Source organism: Cetorhinus maximus, chromosome 24, assembly GCF_964194155.1.
Source record: "Cetorhinus maximus chromosome 24, sCetMax3.hap1.1, whole genome shotgun sequence".
NCBI classification, from domain to species: domain Eukaryota; kingdom Metazoa; phylum Chordata; class Chondrichthyes; order Lamniformes; family Cetorhinidae; genus Cetorhinus; species Cetorhinus maximus.
This window is the reverse complement of record NC_135902.1, coordinates 15,148,799-15,169,068: the sequence shown is the minus strand read 5'-3', so window position 1 is coordinate 15,169,068 and position 20,270 is coordinate 15,148,799. Positions and strand designations below refer to the sequence as shown.

At 40.2% G+C, this 20,270-nt stretch overlaps 1 protein-coding gene across 4 annotated transcripts in view; it reads right to left on the bottom strand.

Annotated features, from left to right (window-relative positions):
• Positions 1 to 20,270, bottom strand: part of LOC144699655 (myosin phosphatase Rho-interacting protein-like) — a 407,667-nt gene that overhangs the window by 99,402 nt on the left and 287,995 nt on the right. For all 4 annotated transcript variants that reach the window (XM_078570766.1, XM_078570764.1, XM_078570768.1 and 1 more), the window contains exons 9-10: positions 17,576 to 17,683; positions 10,806 to 10,862 (exon numbers count right to left, since the gene is read on the bottom strand). In XM_078570766.1, coding sequence (XP_078426892.1) covers positions 10,806 to 10,862; positions 17,576 to 17,683 — 165 coding nt within the window. The remainder of the gene's footprint in view (positions 1 to 10,805; positions 10,863 to 17,575; positions 17,684 to 20,270) is intronic.

Here is a 20,270-nt window from a genome sequence, read left to right as displayed (position 1 = left end):
GCTCTGGGGTCCTCCGTTGCCTCCGGCACATTATTGGAGGTATGCTAGACTTTTTTCTAGGGTCTGCACTCTCCACAACTTGGGAGTTTAAAATATCTGTCAAAGCCTTTTAATATCTCACCAAATGTTGTTGAGTATTGATCTATATGCTGGCTATAGAATACTTCACCAGCAAATGCCAAAGACGAATAAAAACTTATCAATTTGTACCTCTTCTGATTCCTTATTTAATGCTGTAAAGTCTCCTCTAAACTAAAAATTGTCTTCTTCAAGGCTCCCAACTCTTTGGTCTGGTTTAGATGTTTCCTTATCCAAAATGTATCTGGCTCTTCTAAATTGCTGTCCATGGTGGTTTTATTTTGTAGTTGCTGCTCTAAATGTCATTGCCCTTTTCAGACAGTGCGCACAGTAACTCCGTTTTTCACTCAGTAATCTTTTTTTTTTAAAACTCAGGCTGCCTCTGCAGCTGCTAGTTTTTTTGTGTTTTTCGGGTTCGACAGGATCCTTACGACTGTGGGCTTTTCCCCTTTAAATTTTTAAACTGGGGTCCCAACTAAAAAGGGATTTATTTTACAAACTCTGCAGTTTTTTTTACCCTCTCAGTGCCTTCTTTTTTTAAATCTCCAGACAGCAGCAATTAAAAAAAAAATAAAGAACTGGAAAGCTACTTCTGACTGAAAAGGTCATGATTGTGGGACATTTCCTTTTCATAAAAACCTTTAAAACTGCAGCAACTTGCTCCTCACTACAAAATCAATTTCAAGGCAATTCTTCTCTCTTAAACCCTGCAGGGTCTTCTTTTGCTCTGCCAGCCTTTTTTTTTAAATGATGCATCCAAGATGTGGTATTTTTCAGTTAGGTCCATCCTACTAAAAGCTGGTCGTCTTCAGTGTAAAGCAGATCCAACAATATTTTATTGAACTGATGAAGGAAAACTAGCAGGCATTTTCTTAGTGCATCTAGATGATTTCCAGTGGGGAGGATCTGTGACATTTGAGAAATTTGTGATAAATAGTCGTTTGGTAGTACAGAACTTGAGTATTGCCGACAAAAGAGACATGTCTAAGCTTTTCGTTTTCCACTCATCAGGACACTCGCAAGAATACCAATATAAGGGGAAGACAACAATTTATACTGTATGTTATGATGATCCCAGCTGAGGTTACCCATGGACAAGCCTGATCCCAGAGTGGAACCCAGCTTGATAGATCCTAACTTTTAACTTGTTTGTTTAGATATGTGGAGGGCAGCTACTGAACAGTGTCACGGAAGTCAGCTGGTGAACTTTTAACGAAAGAATAAAACATTTATTTAAGAAAAGATGAACTATATTACAATACTCCTTCACCCACAACTGCATCTTTACAGATATATACAGATTTGTAAGGATAAAACAAGTTACAAAAGCTATCTTATACTCTAATGTCCACAGTAAGTGCACAGTCCACGTACCAATATACACCCTGGTCAGACACATCACACTCCGAAATCAAGTGACAGATCCCACCTCAATCAGATGCTATGGGCCTCTCATTAACTCCTCCCACACGCTTGTCCTACCATGAGCCAGCCGGTCTCACCAAACTCCGTCTTTCACATGTGGATTTCTAATCTCCACTTTCTAAAAACTCACTTTGGAATCTTCTCCCAAACCAATGCTTTCTCTCAATGCCTTCTGCAAGGGTTCACCTCCAGGGTTCGTACTTTCATTCTGACATTCTTCTTCCCCGGGTCACCACATGCATTTAAGCTTTCTTCCACACACTCACTCTCACCGACTCAGCGTCAACAGTACACCAGTGCATCACATGGCCATAGCAAAGAGTTACAGACCTTCAGCCGTCTTTTTAGACCTTCTTGCCTTCTGCAAGCTGTTCTTGCTTTAAATCTTTCAGCAGCTTTTGTCTCTTTGGGCAGGATTTTCCTCTTGGCGATTTGGGGACGTGGCCCGCTCACTGAGGGGAAAATGACGTGGCACGACGTCGGGAGGAAGCCCCGACGTCATCCCGGTCCCTTTAAATTTTTAGGAAGACGGGCAGGCAGCGAAATCAGCTGTCCGCCCGCCGACCTGTCAATGGCCAATTGAGGCCATTGACAGGCTCATTAAGATAATTAAAGACCTGCCCGTCCAAGCTTAAGGCTGGCGGGCAGGCCAGGAACCCCAGCGGTCTGCAGATTATTCATGAAACTTTATCCACTGGCGGGATGAAGTTTCATGTCCGTTTTTTAAACATTTAATGAATTTTGTGTGTTTATTATTAACATGTCCCATCTCGTGACACATTGTCACATGAGGGGGACATGTTAATAATTTCAATATTTATCTATTTTTAGACTTTACTTACCTGTCACAAATCTCCCTGAGGCAGGACTTTGCCTCACGGAGCAGTGCACTCTTTCACGTGCATGTGCAAAAGAGCGCACTTTGACAGATGGGGAATCTCCCCCCACCCCGGAACAGGAAGCACAGTGCTTTCTGTCGGGCAGGCCGCTGGGCGGGCCTTAGCTGGCCTGCCCACTCAAAATGGCGGCGGGCCTCGTTTCGGTGGCGGGGGTCGGCTGTCCGCACGCCATCTGAGGGCAAAATTCTGCCCTTTAAATCTGAAGCTTGGAGCCTTTCTCTCTGCCCTTCACTCTTAACTTCATTTAACAGGACCTTTTCCAGGTTCCTGTCTTTTCTTTGATTAGAAGGTCTGCTTGGGACTTTCCCCTGTTCCACTCCCCTGGATTCTTGGGGTTTTTCTTTAGCTTGGGACTTGCTATCTGTCCCCTTTGCTCCAGTCTCTCCTGGCAGCTACTTTCAACCAACTTTAGCTTGGGACTGGCTATCTGCCCCTTCTAGGTTGCTTCTGCTTGACAGCTGTCTTCAAACCAACTGAGCTCCAGCAGTTCCAAATCAAAACTGCTGTTTCTAGTTTCACGCGTGTATCTGTGAGGGGGGGGGGGGGGGGGGGAGAGAGAGAGAGAGAGAGAGAGAGAGAGAGAGAGAGAGAGGCGCCCTGCCTCGCTGGACCCCTGTTGCCAGGTAACAGCACTGTTTTTTTCTCTACTTTTGTTTGTTTAACTTAGTTTACAGTCATAAAACTCTCATGAGAAACACAAGTACCTTTCAAAGTGAAACTAAAGCTCAACTTGACCTCTTCTTAACACACAGATAAAGAAATACAAATCAAGCTAAAACATTAACGCCAAAACTCATTCCTAACACTCAAAAGATACAAATATAACTTACTTAAACTCTCTCTATTTCCTAACGATGTGAAGATAGTGCTGATTGGTTGGTGAGTGGCGTTGTCGTGGAGAACGCACTATTGATGGTGTTAACTGCCAAGCATTGTTTGAAATTTAAACCAAGCAGCTTGACCCCGATTGGTCAAGGCATTGCCCTGAGGAAGGAGTCAGTAAATGGTTGTCACTTATTTTGTTTAGCTGAAACAGATGCAATGTATATACATTTTCTTTCCGTCTGCAAAGAACAGGGCTCTGTGAATTAAGATATGTAGCTTCCAGTACACACAAATGCACCACACTGCAAGCCTGACTGATAATCTTAAATTGGTTGTCAGCATAATTCTTAGCACATTGAGGATTATTCAGCAAATGTCGTCCAATCACGGAATCATATCTAATGTTGGGCACTGTTTCGAGTTTTGCAAGCACAGGCTGGCTGAGTATGGTCTGTACCCTGCCCATTGTGAACAGCGGCTGGGACATGCTGTTTGAAACGATCTGCCAATCTTTGGGACATACAGAATCACACTGCCACTGAAATTCATATACCACATTACTCATTTGTGAGTTAGGCAGGACGCCTTTTCAACTTCACGGAAGCATCCCCTTAGTGGTGAATACCACTCATGTTGCTACTGCATAGTAGCAACATTAAGCAGTTAGCTTTACCTGTTGCTCAAATCTTTGAGATACCTTGCCCTTCCAGGGCAATCTGAGGTAGACTGGGCACTTTTCAGGGCTGAAAGTGACGGCCTTAGGCCCGTTCATGAATCTGCAAAATCATCTGATCAGGGTAGCCATCATCTTGCAGGATCCAAACAAAAATTCAAACAATTCTAAGCAGTTAACTGTCGATCACCATTAACTGGTGCATTCCCCATGGCACCACCTCGGCCAATCAATGTCCACTTGCCAACCAATCAGCACTCTCTTCTCATACAGTATAAAACTTGTTGCTTCCCCTGACATTGGTATTCTTGCAATTGTCCTGATGAGTGCAAGACGAAAAGCTTCGACAAAATGTCTTTTTTCAGCAATGCTAATAGGTTCTGTTGATGGATGTTAAATGCCCAATAGTTTAAGGTAATAAGGTTAACAGGTTTTAGGTATTGATTAGTTAATTATACTCAGATGTGTATATATAAAGAGTCAGCCAGCACTGACCGAGCTTGTGTCAGAATGGAGAAGCAAGCTCTGCAATAAACAGTCTCAAAAAAATATACATGCATAACCTCGGCCACACATTCCATTCTTTTCCTTCCTCAAAATGATTGTTAAACAACAGTTTTTCTCTCCTCAGTGGAGAAGGTTGAGGGGTTCTGTTTCAGACTGAGTACACAGCCAAAGGAAGCCAGTTTAAAAACTAATTCTTATTAATGTTATTAAAAATAAATTCAGTAGCATATAGTGTTTTAATCTGGTTTATTGGCTACATCCAAACCTAAGCAAACAAAAAAAAGGAGGAAAAATGAGGAGCGGCATGTAATTTCTTTGGTAGGAAGGAGAGGAGCATTATGCTGTGGAAGAGAGTAGAAAAGTCAAATACTTACACCAAGTGAAATATTAGGAGTATTAGTAACAGAAAGCCAAGGCATAAAATGCATTGGGGTATATAAATGAATCCAAATCACCAATAAAAGTCCAAGCAAATCCTGGAATTCAATACTCAAATTACAAGTTGTTAACATGTTAGCATGCTGGAGTTGAGTGAAAAGAAAGCACTTCCCATTATTTACCCTAATGCTTTTACTAATTCTGCCTACCCAATGAGTTTCTGATTCAGCCACCTGGCATTTATGTATCCCAGCTTACCTAGTGACGTGAAATCAGCCGAAAGCTGCTTGGGCCAGTTATTCAGGGGAGATGATAACAACATGAGTTAGCAGTAAAAATCTACCTCAAGATTTATTGCAGTGTCCTAGTTAAAGATCATGGGTCAACATAGGCAATTTTTAGCTGGATGAAAAATTAAGTCTTATGTTTAAGGGTTTGCCTTCCTGTAGCAGAATCACAGGAAGTTAACCCTAAATCTAATCCATGTTACATCTCACCTGGGAGCAAGTGGCAGATCCTCTAGGTGCAAAAAAGTTTGAAAATTCCACGACGTCAGCTGGCAAATATATTCCATTCCCAGTATTAAAATATATCATCTTGCACCGATGCAATTAAATCTCCTAACTCCCTGAACTCTTGTATCAAGAAAACCATTTAGCAACTGTTGATAATTATAGCTCATTGAGGCCCACAATTATCCATTAATAGTGCCTTTCTGCCCAAGTACATTAAAAGTGCTGCAGCAGTGCAGTTTGAGCTGTTGCACAAATTAAATTAATTTTAGAGTAATTGCTTATATATGTAATTTTAAGCAGTATTTATTTTTCATGACACTATTATACAGTTAACAAAAACAAACCAATAAAACATTAATGTATTGGTTTGAGAGTTGTACCTGTACTTCTTGTTAAAATAACTTGTCCCTTCCTGAGCCCCTTTACTTTGAAACATATTAAATACGTATATTTTTCAAAGTACTGCCACCAGAACTTTTTTTTCCTGCACAAATGCAGAGTACAATTTTCTACTGACAAGTAGTGATTTACAGTTGGGAAACAAATCCAGCTCCTGCAATACCTCACTGTAACCTAAAGCACAAATCTTCATTATACAAATACATTAAATGAAAGGCAACACCTCAGATAGGCCAGAAAGAAAATTCCCATATTCACGAATAAAAATAAAACCTCGGCCTCGAGTGGGAAGCAGGGATTTATGGACAGGAAACCTTGACTTCAATGGATAACAAAGAACTTGTTTAGAATAAATGTTACAGAAATAGAAGAACAAAAGATAGAAACCTCAAAGGAGTTACTTACAGTGTATTTTCTAGCTAACTGACCTGATGTTCTGCATAACATAAATGTCAGAGGAGCTTAATAGGTCTGGTTTACATCTGCTTGTCACCAGCATAAGGCTGTTGCTTGAGATGGGTTAATAGCACTACATTTTGGTCACATATGGGATATGATGCTGCCAATTTACATCATGCACCTCAATGGTGCATCTCTGAAAAGAGGGTTTCGATAGAGGAAATGTTTTGTTCAAAGCAGCAGGATTCCCATTAAATGATTTCTACATAGCTCATCAACAATGATTTTTATAAACTACTAATTTACTAAGACTGTAACGGCATGCAACATAAATTGCACCATGTCAAGATTATGAATCTAAACACATTGTTTATTGGCTGGTAGGAAAAAAGTGAACAACTGATTTTTGACCTCCAATCACAGAACATTTCTATGGAGCGTGACTTAAAAAAACACATTAAATGCAAAACTATAAATTATTTTGTGAAAACATAAACGTTTGAAGGTGTATGTTAAGCTTTTTTGACTCAGAATATTGCTACAAACAATTCAAATGCCTACCTACCTCACATAAAATTACAGTGAACAATCACTAAAAAAGGATGTTTTAAAAACTATTTGGCTGATGGCTCAATGAACTTATTCAGGGAATAGCTGAACCAGAGAAAGGTCTCTGGTTCAATTTTCAGTGTTTTCTAAGTAACCTGTTTGTGGCCAGGAGGGCAGTAGGGATGTCAGCGAGGGAAATTTTCATGCATCTTGCTTCAGATTGCTATACAGAATCCTTTGAAAGTCTGTATGTGGCAAGGCATGGCTGAGGTGTGCCACAATTAAACTTTCACAGCCAAAGAACAAATGAGCACTGGCACTTGGGTAGGGTAGTGCCTGGAAACAACAGGTTACTTAAGCAGCTATGCCCGATCAAAGCTGTGTATGAAGGAGACAAACTGACAAAAATAATCTTCAGGCAACTCCAAAATAAGAAAATAAAATGGAGCAAAAATAAATTTGTAGACTTGAGACTAAAAAGAAATTCAGTGATAACCACCAAAGTTTTGTAGCTTTAATAGGCAGGTCTTCTCAAACAAATTCTGGGCATTGCATAACAACTGAGACATGCTGCTGGGATTCTAACTAAAAAAAAAATGGTGCAAATACCACCTTCAGGCAAAAATCCAGATATCATCGAGATCATAAATAAATAGCTGAAGTAAAAATAAAATTAAAATTATACACAGCTTGAAGGCTTCCATAGACTTCCAACTATAAATGGCATTAGAAAACAAAAATGTTTGAAGTTACATCAATAGGACTAAGGAAAATTAGGAAAAAAAGTGTTTTTAATGAATATCCTCTTCCAAACATTGTTTAATGAGTTGGGAACAGTCGTTCTCATACTTGTTGGAACAGAACAAGTTCTCTCAGATTATCCTGGAACGCTAAGGGGATCTTATAAATTAAACTGTGATGGCTTAAAGCAAAACAATAAGAGCTGAAGAACTTTACAGTTCTAGCAACACAGGTGAGCTAATTGCCAGGGTGAGGTTGGCAAAGGTGAGGATGGCAAAGGCATGCATCTGGCAGCCTTTTTGTCTGGTCTTCCTGTTATAATTGAACCATATCAGCTTCACAGTCTGGGCTAAGGAAACAGGTACTAAAGCCCGTTTTTCAGCAAATACAAACCCCATTTTCCAGAAACTTAGCGGCACTTCCAAATGAACAACGAGAGACAAGAGGAAGCAAGGTTACAAGCTTAAAATTCTAAGCCGGATTGGGGGAAACGATTAGGAAACAAAAAGGTTGGTCAGATTTGGTAGCAAATTGTAACACTAAAAAGTTAGTTTAACAAATAAAAATAGGACAGTTAAGCAATCTGAAAGAGAAAAAGACTAAATAAGCAGAAGTAAAATGTTTAAGGTTTAAATTCAAATTGCAATGTAGTTTAGTTACAGTAAAGCTATTAATATTGCATTATTTTATTACTGTAATATTAAATCTGTGCTGGATTGGAGACAACTAGCTATTTAACCGCGCTAATCCCGCTGCCCTCGCCCCATACCCTTATATTAAACTGTTCTTTATAGGAAGGCAGCAGGGTCCTCTTTAAATATGCAGATCAGGAACCAATGAAGTCATTGGGGCCCAATCTATAAATTTTGGTTATAGGTCTGAATGGGCTCCCTGTCATGCTAAAACTGCTGGGAGGAAGACTGTGGGCCAGAAGTGGTCCAGGTATATAAATTTACAAGTTTCATTTGAGGCTTCCTTGTGACCCAGAAGGGGCAAAAATGCTTCTCCAGGTCTCACAAGGAAGTTTTGTGCCTCCCTTGTCATGGGCTCCTGCCTTGTGCATGCTGTCCCCATCCACACAGTTTCCTATCATCCAAATTCCCTGCTCTTGTCTGCAGGCCAGGCAATAAAACTGGCCAGATTTGAACGTGGTTTGGAAAGTAGTTACTGGAAATGAGACCCACCTTCAGGTTCCTGGAATCCTAGAGTTTTCTGCCCAGTTCAGAAATCTCTCACTGCACTTGTGGTGCCTCACCCACCTTTCATCTCTCTTCCTGCCCCCCTCCCCTCACCCACCTTAAAAATGAGCTCTCTGTAATTCCTGTTGCTGACTTGCAGCTTTTCCTTCTTGTCTCGTAAATGGAGGTAGATTTTGTTTACTTGAAACAGCTTCCATAATAAATGAATACCAATAAGCATGATAACTTAGTGGATGAACAAAACAACTTTGTTGTGTAGCAAGTGTCATCTTTGGATGTACATTAAACTAAAGCTTTGCAATTATATTGAGGTTAACTTTTTTCTGAAAGGTTCAATTTATGTTTGATTGTCTCCATCTTGTTTTTTGACAAGAAGCTGTATGTTAGGTTCTAAACATAAGAATATTTTTCAGATTAAAAGCCACAGCTAAAAATCTGTATTCTGATATTTTTGGAATCTAATGATTAACTGGGCTGAATGATAAATGTTGTAATTATGTATTAATGTATCACCCACTGCTGGACAAGGAGATAATCTGCTGCCAAAGTTCTCAAAGTGAAAGGCAACTGGGGCCCTGCATTACAACACTGCTGCCATCAACACAACAAACATCACAAAGAAGAATAAACAAGGCAGCCTTTCATCCATCTCATGGCTGCTACTAATATCAAAGTCATCCAAAAAGTGCAGCACCTTTTAAGTTATGGTTCAAAAAACAGCTTAAATGTTACTTCTTGCATTACAGCTGATGACAAAAGCTTCCAGTAACATCAGGCATAAAATCAGTATGCATTTTTGAACAATGTTGGAAATTTACAAGTCTCCCAAATATCAACGTGCCTTAAAGTCTCTTATTTGCATTAAAGATTAATATGAATGGCAGTTTAAAACTAAGATATCATTTTAAAACTAAAAACAGAGATCAACCATAACATCTCGATCCCCTGGCATATGAAAACCTGGGATACAGCTGTAGAACTTCATAGAGTTGCCAACGGACTCTCGGAAGCTTTCACTTACTCCTTTAAAATCCACAGTACATTTATTATTTACAGACAAGTTAGTGATGCACTCCCACAGCCAAGGAGCTCCCGAAAGTTGAAGCTCAATCATGACAGATGGTCATTTGGTCATTGTACTATTGGGCAGCCTGTACAACTGTAACCATACCATAGTCTTCATCAGTACACTCTGGAGTGCAGAGAGGGAAATGAAAAATCAAAAAAATCTTAGGAACATTATTATCTGTGGCTTACTACTTCAATGGTCATGCTTGCTGCTTACTTACGTAAACCAAATTTGTTCCAATAAATCCAAATGGTCATAATTTACTGCTTCAGCTGAGTAATTTAAGAAAAGGTTCCTCAATATTGTTCTTGAAACTTCAAGAGCTCTTTCTAACTGTATTCAAAATGTCTTACTGCAGTGCTCCTGCTTCTGATCGTCATTCAGTGAATTTTGCTGTAAATGCAGGACATTGATGGAGGCTGGTTTGGGCTTGGTAATGATGCCCACAAAATTAAATAACTTATCAGCACTCACTCATATAAATATTGGGCCAATTGGAAAATGCACAGAAGGGTAGTCATTGTCATCATAGCCCTAATGCTGCAAGGAATCAATAATTTCAGGAGAGTACAACACAAAATGGAGGAACAAAAAACAAATACCACTTTTCTAGCATTTTTTGAAAAAAATCAAATAATTCTTGCAATAAGTAACACAGGAGGCTACCTTCCCTTGTCGCTCAGTAATTAATCAGCCATTACAAAGAAAAGAGTTTGTCTTATTTTTAAATTGTTTCAAATTATTAGGATTTAAATAGGGTTTGATTAATATGGTGGGCCTGAGGCAGTTTTTGCATGAAATAGGCCACAAATTAGCTGATAAAGAATTCCCGTTGATTGTGGTCTAGCATTTGGTGATGTACGAAAAGCAGTAAGTTCCTAAAGGGTGTTATAACTGTCATTCTATTGCCTAACAAGGTGTGAAAACTTTACATTTTAGTTACCTCACTGTTTCAAAAGACGTTATGAATTTAAAAAGGAAGCTGCTTTGATATTCACCATGTATTTGTCTGCATCGAATATGTGGGCTTACCTAAACTGTGACACCACCAAAGTAAACTTGACAGATCTGTTCAGGCCTTCCAGCCTCTGGCCTTAGCAGATTTAGCAATGAGGAAAAAATCTATAATATAAACAGCTGTTCTCTTACCTGGCCCATTTCATCAAGTTTTACCATCCATCCTTTCTTAAAATTCAGGAGATCCGGCTAAAAGAAAATAGGTGAAAATTAGAAAACACAATCCCTTAATTAATTCCATATAGTGGATAATTTACCTGATCACCAACTTTCCCATATTTGATCGCCTGAGCAAGGTGAATAATTTCAGTTAAAACTGTCAAGCATGGCTCAATTAATAGCATTCTTGCTTTGGAGTCAAAGTTCAGTGTTCAAAAAGCACTCCCAGATTTCAGTGCATAACTTACATTGATCTTTGGATACAGTACCATTATAATGCATTGTTGAAGTTGCTGCTTTGGTGTTTGAGATTTTTTGTCTACCTGGTCATGTGAATGTCAAAGTTTCCAAGGCAAGCAAAGAGGAGCAGGGAGCTCTGTGTCCTGTACAATATTCCTCCCTCAATCACCATTCATCTTAGTTACTGTTTGAGAGCTTGCTGTGTATAACCTGGCTCCCAAATTTGCCTACATAACAATAACTGCACTTCAAAAGCAATTATTTGGTTGTGGAGTACTTCATTACATCATTGACATTTGATGAGAGATTATAAATGTAAAATTTTCTATCTTTCATGGCCTCTCAAAGGTAACCTTGCAAAACTTCAGGGCAATTAATTTAACATAATATGCTTTGTTCAATGCTAACTAATTAAAGCTAATTAAATTTCACAGATAGAATTTATATAATCACAGACCAAGCGCTACTGCATCTCAATAGTATTAAATTAATTCATATTTATCCTTTTAACTTTATTCATGAACAAATATTTATCCAGGTTATTTTTAAAGTAATTGAGTAACATTAGCTGCTGTTGATGTTACACATCCCACCCTTCAGGCAAAACAGTCTAATTAAACCAGTCTTCTTGAAATCTATTAATTTTGAATTCATATTCAAATCAGAGTCCAAGTTAAATAATCTGCTTCCCTGTACATTATCTATCCCTTTCGTATGTTTAAATTATCTAGGTCATATCTCCTCTCAGTATTCCTTTCTGCAATGAAAACCAGTTTCATTCTATGCACCTTTTGGTAAGTACTAAAGTGTTAAATTCATGAAACTTTCTGCTTAAACTTCCGCTAATGCATTGATTTCTAAAGTGGAATGTCCAGAGTTCAAAAAGTGGTTTTAACAATTAACAAAACAAACTTTTATTTCTTAATTTCAAACTACAGGTACTAAAGGTACAACCTTTCAAATGTAAAAGGTCAAATAAATGTCTTGAATAACTTGGGCCCATTTTACCAATCATCTAGCATTTATTGTTCTGGATACACTGGAAAGTTCCTTAATAATTCATTTATAGTTCCACACAAACACAAGAGGACTCGTTATTACAAAAAAGTTCAGTTTCTGACTGAATTTGAAAGTACTGGCCTGATCAACAATGAAACACTGCAAATTGCATTTATATAGTGTCTTTAACATAGTAAAACTTAAGGCCATAGATTGGTAAGTTTCAATACAGGCACAGGGCAAAATGCCAGTTCATTGTAGAGAACTACAACTTTTTCATTCATATTTAGTTTTGTTTACATATACAGACATGCACACGTAGAACATGCATTCAAAAGGACAGAATTTACCTCGCCCACTGGATGTAAAATCTCAGCCATGCAGACTGGGACCAGGGCAATGAAAGGAAAAGGGGAGAAAAGATAAGAACATAAATAGGAGCAGGAGTAGATCATTCAATCCCTTGAGCCTGCTCCACCATTCAATGCAGTCATAGTGTCATAGAGGTCGACAGCATAGAAAAAGGCCTTTCAGCCCACTGAGTCTGTGCCAGACAAACAAGTTCCTAACTATTCTAATCCCATTTTCCAGCACTAGGTGCATAGCCTTGTACGCCATGGCATCACAAGTGCCCATCCATATACTACTTAAATGTTTTGAGGGTATCTGCCTCTACCACCCTTTCAGGCAGTGAGTTCCAGATTCCCACCACCCTCTGGGTGAAAAAATTCTTCCTCACATTCCCTCTAAACCTCCTGCCCCTTACCTTAAATCTATGCCCCATGGTTATTGATCCATCTACCAAGGGGAAAACTTCATTCCTGTCTACCCTATCTATGCCCGTCATAAGTTTATACACCTCAATTATGTCACCCCTCAATCCCTCTGCTCCAGGGGAAATAACCCCAATCTAGCCAGTCTCTCCTCATAACTAAAACTCTCCAGCCCAGGCAACATCCTGGTAAATCTCCGCTGCACTCTCTCCAGTGCAATCACATCCTTCCTATAATGCAGATTCTAGAACTGCACGCAATACTCTAGCTGTGGTCTAACCAGCGTTTTATACAGTTCCAGCATAATCTCCCTGCTCTTATATTCTGCGCCTCAGCAAATAAAGGCAAGTATCCCATATGCCTTCTTAACCACCTTATCTACCTGTCTCGCTACCTTATGGGACCAGTGGACATGAACACCAAGGACCCTTTGATCCTCGGTGCTTCCCAGGGTCCTGCCATTCATTGTGTTATTCCCATGCCTTATTTGTCCTGCCCAAGTGCATCACTTCACACTTATCCAGATTAAATTCCATTTGCCACTGATCAGCCCATCTGACTAGCCCATCTATATCCTCCTGTAATCTACGGCTATCCTCCTCACTATTTACCACCCCACCAATTTTCGTGTCATCTGCGAACTTACTGATCAACCCTCCTATACATTCAAATCTAAATCGTTTTTATATGCCACAAACAGCAAGGGGCCCAACACCGATCCCTGTGGAACCCCACTGGACACAGGCACCCAGTGACAAAAACACCCCTCAACCATCATCCTCTGTTTTCTGCCACTCAGCCAATTCTGGATCCAATTTGCCAAATTGCCTTGGATCCCATGGGCTCTTACCTTCGTTATCAGTCTCCCATGCGGGACCTTATCAAAAGCCTTGCTAAATTCCAAGTAGACTATGTCAAATACACCTGGTCACCTCTTCAAAAAATTCAATCAAATTGGTCAGACATGACCTCCCCTTAACAAAACCATGCTGACTGTCCTTGATTAATCCCTGCCTCCCCAAGTGTAGATTAATTCTGTCCTTCAGAATTGCTTCCAATAGTTTCCCCACCACGGAGGTTAGACTGACTGGCCTGTAGTTCCCTGGTTTATCCCTTCCTCCCTTCTTGAATAACGGTACATTGGCTGTCCTCCAGTCTTCTGGCACCTCTCCTGTGGCCAGAGAGGTATTGAAAATTATTGCAAGCACACCTGCTATCTCCGCCCTTGGCTCACTCAACAGCCTCGGATATGTTTCATCCAGGCCTGGAGATTTATCTACTTTGAAGCCTGCCAGGCCACTTAGAACCTCCTCCCTTTCTATGCTAATTTCTTCAATTATATCACAGTCCTTCTGCCCGATTTCCATACCCACGTTGTCCCTTTCACTTGTGAACACCGACACAAAGTATTCATTTAGAACCCTACCTACATCTTCCCACTCCACACACAAATTACCACTACGGTCCTTAATGGACCCTACCCTTTCCCTAGTTATCCTCTTACTCTTAATGTACTTGTAAAATAACTTTGGATTTTCCATTATTTTACCTGCCAATGTTTTTTTTATGCCCCCTTTTTGCTCTTCTAATTTCCTTTTTAAGTTCCCCCTACACATTATATCGTCCTCTCGGGCTTCCGCTGTTTTGAGCCCTCGGTATCTGCCATAAGCCTCCCTTTTTCTCTTTATCCAATTCTGTATATCCCTCGACATCCAGGGTTCCCTGCATTTGTTGGCCCCATCCTTTATCTTTACTGGACTTTGTTGGCCCTGTACTCTCCCTATTTCCTTCTTGAATGAGTCCCACGGCTCTGACACAGATTTACCTAAAAGTAGCTGCTCCCAGTCCACTCTGGCCAAATCATATCTGATCTTATTAAAATCAGCCTTCCCCCAATTTAGAACTCTGATTTCTGGCCCATCTTTGTCCTTTTCCATAATAACCTTGAATCTATCGGAGTTATGATCACTATCTGCAAAATGATACCTCTGATACCCCACTGATACCTCTACCACTTGCCCGGCTTCATTCCCTAAAATTAAGTCCAGGACCACCCCCTTTCTTGCAGGACCTTCTACATACTGGCTTAAAAAGCTCTCCTGGATGCATTTTAAGAATTCCATTCCCTCCAAACCTATCACACTATGACTAACCCAGTTAATGTTGGGGAAGTTGAAATCCCTATTACTACCCTATTATTTTTACACTTCTCTGAAATTTGCCTACATATCTGCTCTTCTATTTCTCTGACTGTGTGGGGGCCTATAGTACACTCCCAGCAATGTGATTACTCCTTTTTTGGTTTTAAGTTTTACCCATATGGCTTCATTTGAGGAGCCTTCTAAGATGTCATCCCTCCTTACTGCTGTAATTTATTCCTTGATCAATATTGCAATACCCTCTTCTCTTTTACCTCCCTGTCTCGCCTGAAGACCTTATATCCTGGAATATTGAGCTGCCAATCCTGTCCCTCTCTCAACCATGTCTTTGTGACAGCAATGACATCATACTTCCATGTGTTAATTTGTGCCCTCAACTTCTCTGCCTTACTCATCAGACTCCTTGCATTAAAATATCATCCAACCTTGCAAGCTCCTTGTGCCTTAACTGGCCTATAATTTCTATGCCTTCCAGACTCACTTGCTCTCTCTTCTAATTTTGGCTGTGCATCTCTCCCTGAACCTCCTCTCAGGATCCCATCCCCCTGCCAAGTTAGTTTAAATCCTCCCCAAAAGCACTAGCAAACCTCCCCACAAGGATGTTGGTCCCATTCCGGTTCAGGTGCAACCCGTCCACCTTGTACAGATTCCACTGCTCCCAGAAACAGTCCCAATGTCCCAGGAATCTAAAGCCCTCCCTCCTGCACCATCTCTCCAGCCACGCATTCATCTGGACTAACCTCCTATTTCTATACTCGCTAGTGCGTGGAAGTAATCCAGAGATTGCTACCTTTGGAGGTCCTGTTTTTTAAATCCGTTTCCTAGCTCCCTAAATTCTACTTGCAGGACCTCATCCCTCTTTCTGCCTCTGTCGTTGGTCCCAATATGTACCACGATCGCTGTCGTTTACCCTCCCATTTTAGAGTGCCCTGCAGCCGTTCAGTGACATCCTTGACCCTGGCACCAGGGAGGCAACACATCATCCTGGAGTCACGTCTACGGCCGCAGAAACGCCTGTCTGTTCCCCTTACTATCGAGTCTCCCACCACGATTGCTCTGCCCCTCTTTTTCCTCCCCCTCGTGCAGCTGAGCTACTCACAGTGCCATAAGCGTGGCTGCACTCCCCAAAGGAACCGTCACTCTCAGTTTTCCAACACAGAGAAACGGTTCTCGAACGAGATGCACCCTGGAGATTTCCTGACTACCTGCCTGACACTTTTCTTCTGACTGATGTGGTCACCCATTCCCTCTCTGTCTGCACTTCCGTAAGCTGTGGGGTGACCACATCCAAAAACGTGCTATTCAGGAAACTCTCAGCCTCGCAGATGCACCTCAGTGCTTCCAGATGCCGCTCAAGCTACGAAACTTGGAGCTCAAGTAGCTGCAGCTGGTGGCACTTCCTGCACACGTGGTTGGTCAGAGCGCAAGGAGCATCTAGGACTTCCCACGTGTTGCAAGCGGTACATAACACGGGACTGAGCTGCCCTGCCATGTCTCTAGTTGAAAAATAACCCCTTACTTTAAGTTAAATACAGTAAAAATGTTAAATTATTTATGTACTTTAAATAAAAACTAGAAACCTTACCATTCCTTAGCTTAATCTATTTTAAACTGGAGAAAAAAAACCAGAGAAAAACACCATCCTTACTCGATCTGGCCAACATGTGTCTCCAGACCCACAGCAATGTGGTTGACTTTTAACTGCCCTTTGAAGTGGTGCAGCAAGCTATTCAATTTAAAGGGAAATAGGGATGGGCAACAAATGCTGGCCTCACCTGCGACACCCACATCCCATGAAAGAATAAAAAAGATGCACTCTACCAACCACTTGGCCAGTTATTACCTCATTCCTTGTCCTGTTTGCATTTGGAAGGTTAGAAATTGAACTGTGGAAATGTGTTTTCAATCATCATCAGGTGTTTGCTATTCAAGGCATTTGGGGTTTCTTTTCACAATAAATTTGGCCAACATGTTTTGAAAATGAAGGGATGCTACCTAGCCAATAGCATATATTATTGAAATATTATGTGGACTTGGTAGAATATTTAAAACCCATTGCAGTGGTCATTCAAAACATTTTTTTTCAAGTTTACCAATTTTCTCCCCTCCTGTAGATACAAACCTTCTTGTAGAAGTAAGGATTCAAAGACCCTGGCTATCGTCCAGCACCTTATTCAAATGGCTGTTGCTCATATGCATCAGAATATTCAAACATATTGGGATCATAGCCAATCTAGATTTCGTCCTCAGAGATCCACACATGCACACTTTCCTGAAAGAGGTCAGTAGATAGCATGGGACTTTGAATGATTTTTCCACTCTTCAATCCAGGGACACTGTAACCAATTATATTGAATGCCTACAATTATTCAAGCTAACGTTAGTTAACTCTATGCAGTACATGATTGGTATCAGAGTGCTTTGCGGTCTGCATTTCTCAACTGCTAACTGGATAAACTCTAATGCATTGAGGAAGTTTTAGTCAGATTTCTGGTTATTATTTATGGAATAAATGTGACTATATTTATAACAATTACAAACAACAGCAATGTTATGAAGACAACAGCTTTACCGTCATTATGGATTCAGTGGTTCTTCTGTCAAGGGATTTTGCGCGCCGAAGAGGAGGTGCAGCAGAAGAATGAAAACGCTGCTCTCTGTTAGATTCCTTTTTCATTCCCTAGAGGGAAAAATTACAAGTTACAATGCAGCAATCTAGATACCCATTCATGATAAAAAAATGAAAGAGTTCTTAAAAAATTTCATTACAGCCCATTCCTGATCAACCCAGTTCAGTCCAGCTGAATGTATTAAAACCTGGGTTACATAATATAGGAAGAATCATCTTCACTCTTTAGAAGAATTTTAGGCTCCATTTTCAATTCAGATTTACTGTCTTCTGTGGGGAAAAGGGGAGCAGCAAGTTCATAAAGTTATCCAGAAAGATGATCCCTTATATAAAAAAAAATCACATCCCTGCACTATAATTTTGGACCAGTAATCTCTCTTCTTTGATGCCGCAAGCCCCATTGTGGACTGCATGCTTACTTCTTTTTTTGAGGGGAGGGGTAGCAGGAGACACACTTGTGTGAGAACTTGGCAATGTAACTCAGCCTTCATCCACATAGGAAATAATAATAATCAGAAGTAACCCCAGTGGACAGTAAAGAGCAAACTCAACCTATAAAACACTTGGACCTTGCAAAAATGATACTTGTGACCTTCTGAAAATTTAAATTGTTGCTGCCTGCTGCATAACCATCTGGAACATTGTTTAATGGCAGCTGAACTGTTTGAAGGTCACATTAATGAGCACTTTTGGCCTGCTAACTTATACAAACCAAATGCTTCCTTTAGCTTAATTTAGTTACCATGCACTTGACAATCATGAAGAGGGGAAATGCTAAGAATCATTAAAGTTTTAGCCATAAACAGCTCACTGTATACTTGTGTCTAAGATTAACCTTTTGTGATCTGCAGGTCCCATTGTGGTCAAGCAGATAAACAAGTAAGCTACCAAATTAAAGTTCAATGGTTTGTAATAACCCCTTAAAACAGCATTTGGCATGAAAACTGGGTGATTTTACTGCTCAATAAGGTCAAAGGTCATCTCATGTGGCAGTATATATTGAGGCGATACCTGGCAAATAAATATAATTAACTCCAGGAACAGCTGGCAGACTTGCAGAAAATCAGTTTCTTTGGTAAACTTGCCTAGTTAAGTGATATAAAATTAATCATTGAAGAGTGCACACATGCTTTACAAAAATAATTACTAATTGCAAGATATTGTGACTTGATAGGTTTACATCATTATGTCATTCCCCCTAAACTTCCTAGCAGACCACAATGGAATTTTGAACACAAGTGTGCACGCTGTACAGAAATAAACTAGCAACAAAACGTGCTTCAGGATAACCTGAAAAAGGTCATGCGATGGATATTTCTTTTCCCTTTCAAACTGTGAAGTTCTTAAGTTTCAGAAATTGACTGTTTCTACTAAATCAGCATCTCCAAAAAAAACAAAGTTGGATCAGAAGAATGTGCATGAATAAAAAGGTTTTTTTTTAAAAGGAGGTCCTGCTGCAGAGAGATGAGCACTTTAAATATTCTTCCCTCACCATATAGTGCAAGATATCATATATTTTTCTCTATTATTGCAATAAAATCTTCCAAGGAAAATGAAAAGCTACCTTGACCCATTGTGGGTTGCAGAGATGATCATTCAGCTCATGTCATGGTGCATCTCAAGAGTCACTTCTAACTGGACTGTTTTTTAAATCTGGGATGAGAACCTGAAGATTTCAAATTTAGGCACAGCTAAAATTGTACCAATACCCAATAGATACTGAATTTTGTAGGATCTGACACCACCCTGAAAAAATTAGCTAAAATAAATCAGCCACTTGATTGCTCAATTCGCAAATGTACTGTGCGGTTGAATGCAAAGCCATACATTGCAGGAATGCCCCAGGTCCAATCAAGCTCCATGTCAACGAGACAAATCTATACACAGAGTCAGAATCACAGAATTGTTACGGAGCAGTAGGAGCCCATCCGACCCATCGTGTCTGCACCGGCTCTCCGAATGAGCAATTCCCTTTGCACCATTCTCCCGCCTTCCCCGCCATTCGCCCACTCTCTCCCCGTAACTCTGCACATTCTTTCTTTTCAGCTAACAGTCCAATTCCCTTTTGGCTGCTTCATTTGAATTTGCCTCCACCACAGTCTCGGGTAGTGCAACCATTCACCCCAATCACTCGCTGCATGAAAATGTTTTCTTGCATATTGTTATAAATACCTAGTTCATAGCTCATAGTAATATTTTAGAGGTGAATTTTAGTTCTGGAAAGATTAAAGTTTAGCTGTAGAAAATATGATGAATACAATTAAAGCAGCTGGAAGACAATTATACTTAAAAGTTTGAGGCCATATTGACTTAAGGGGTTAACAGCTATAAAGGCAAGATTATAAAACAGGAGGTGGGCTAACTTAGCTGGAGAATTGGAGATGAGGTGTCCACGCTGCTTGCAAAGAAATGCAGTCCAGAGAGTTGTTTTGGGAGTTAAAACTACAATTAATTTAAAAGATTTAATGAGCCCTGGAAGGCTACATCGTCATGAAGGTGGGTGGAGTGTAAAAAGTTCTAGGGTTTCAATTTAACTGTGTGTTTGCTTGGGGAGTGAGTGTTTTGCAGCAGGGGAAAAAGCCATACTGAAAAGGTACCGCTGTTAGCAGGCTCCAGGCAGCAAAAGTGCAGCTGTTAG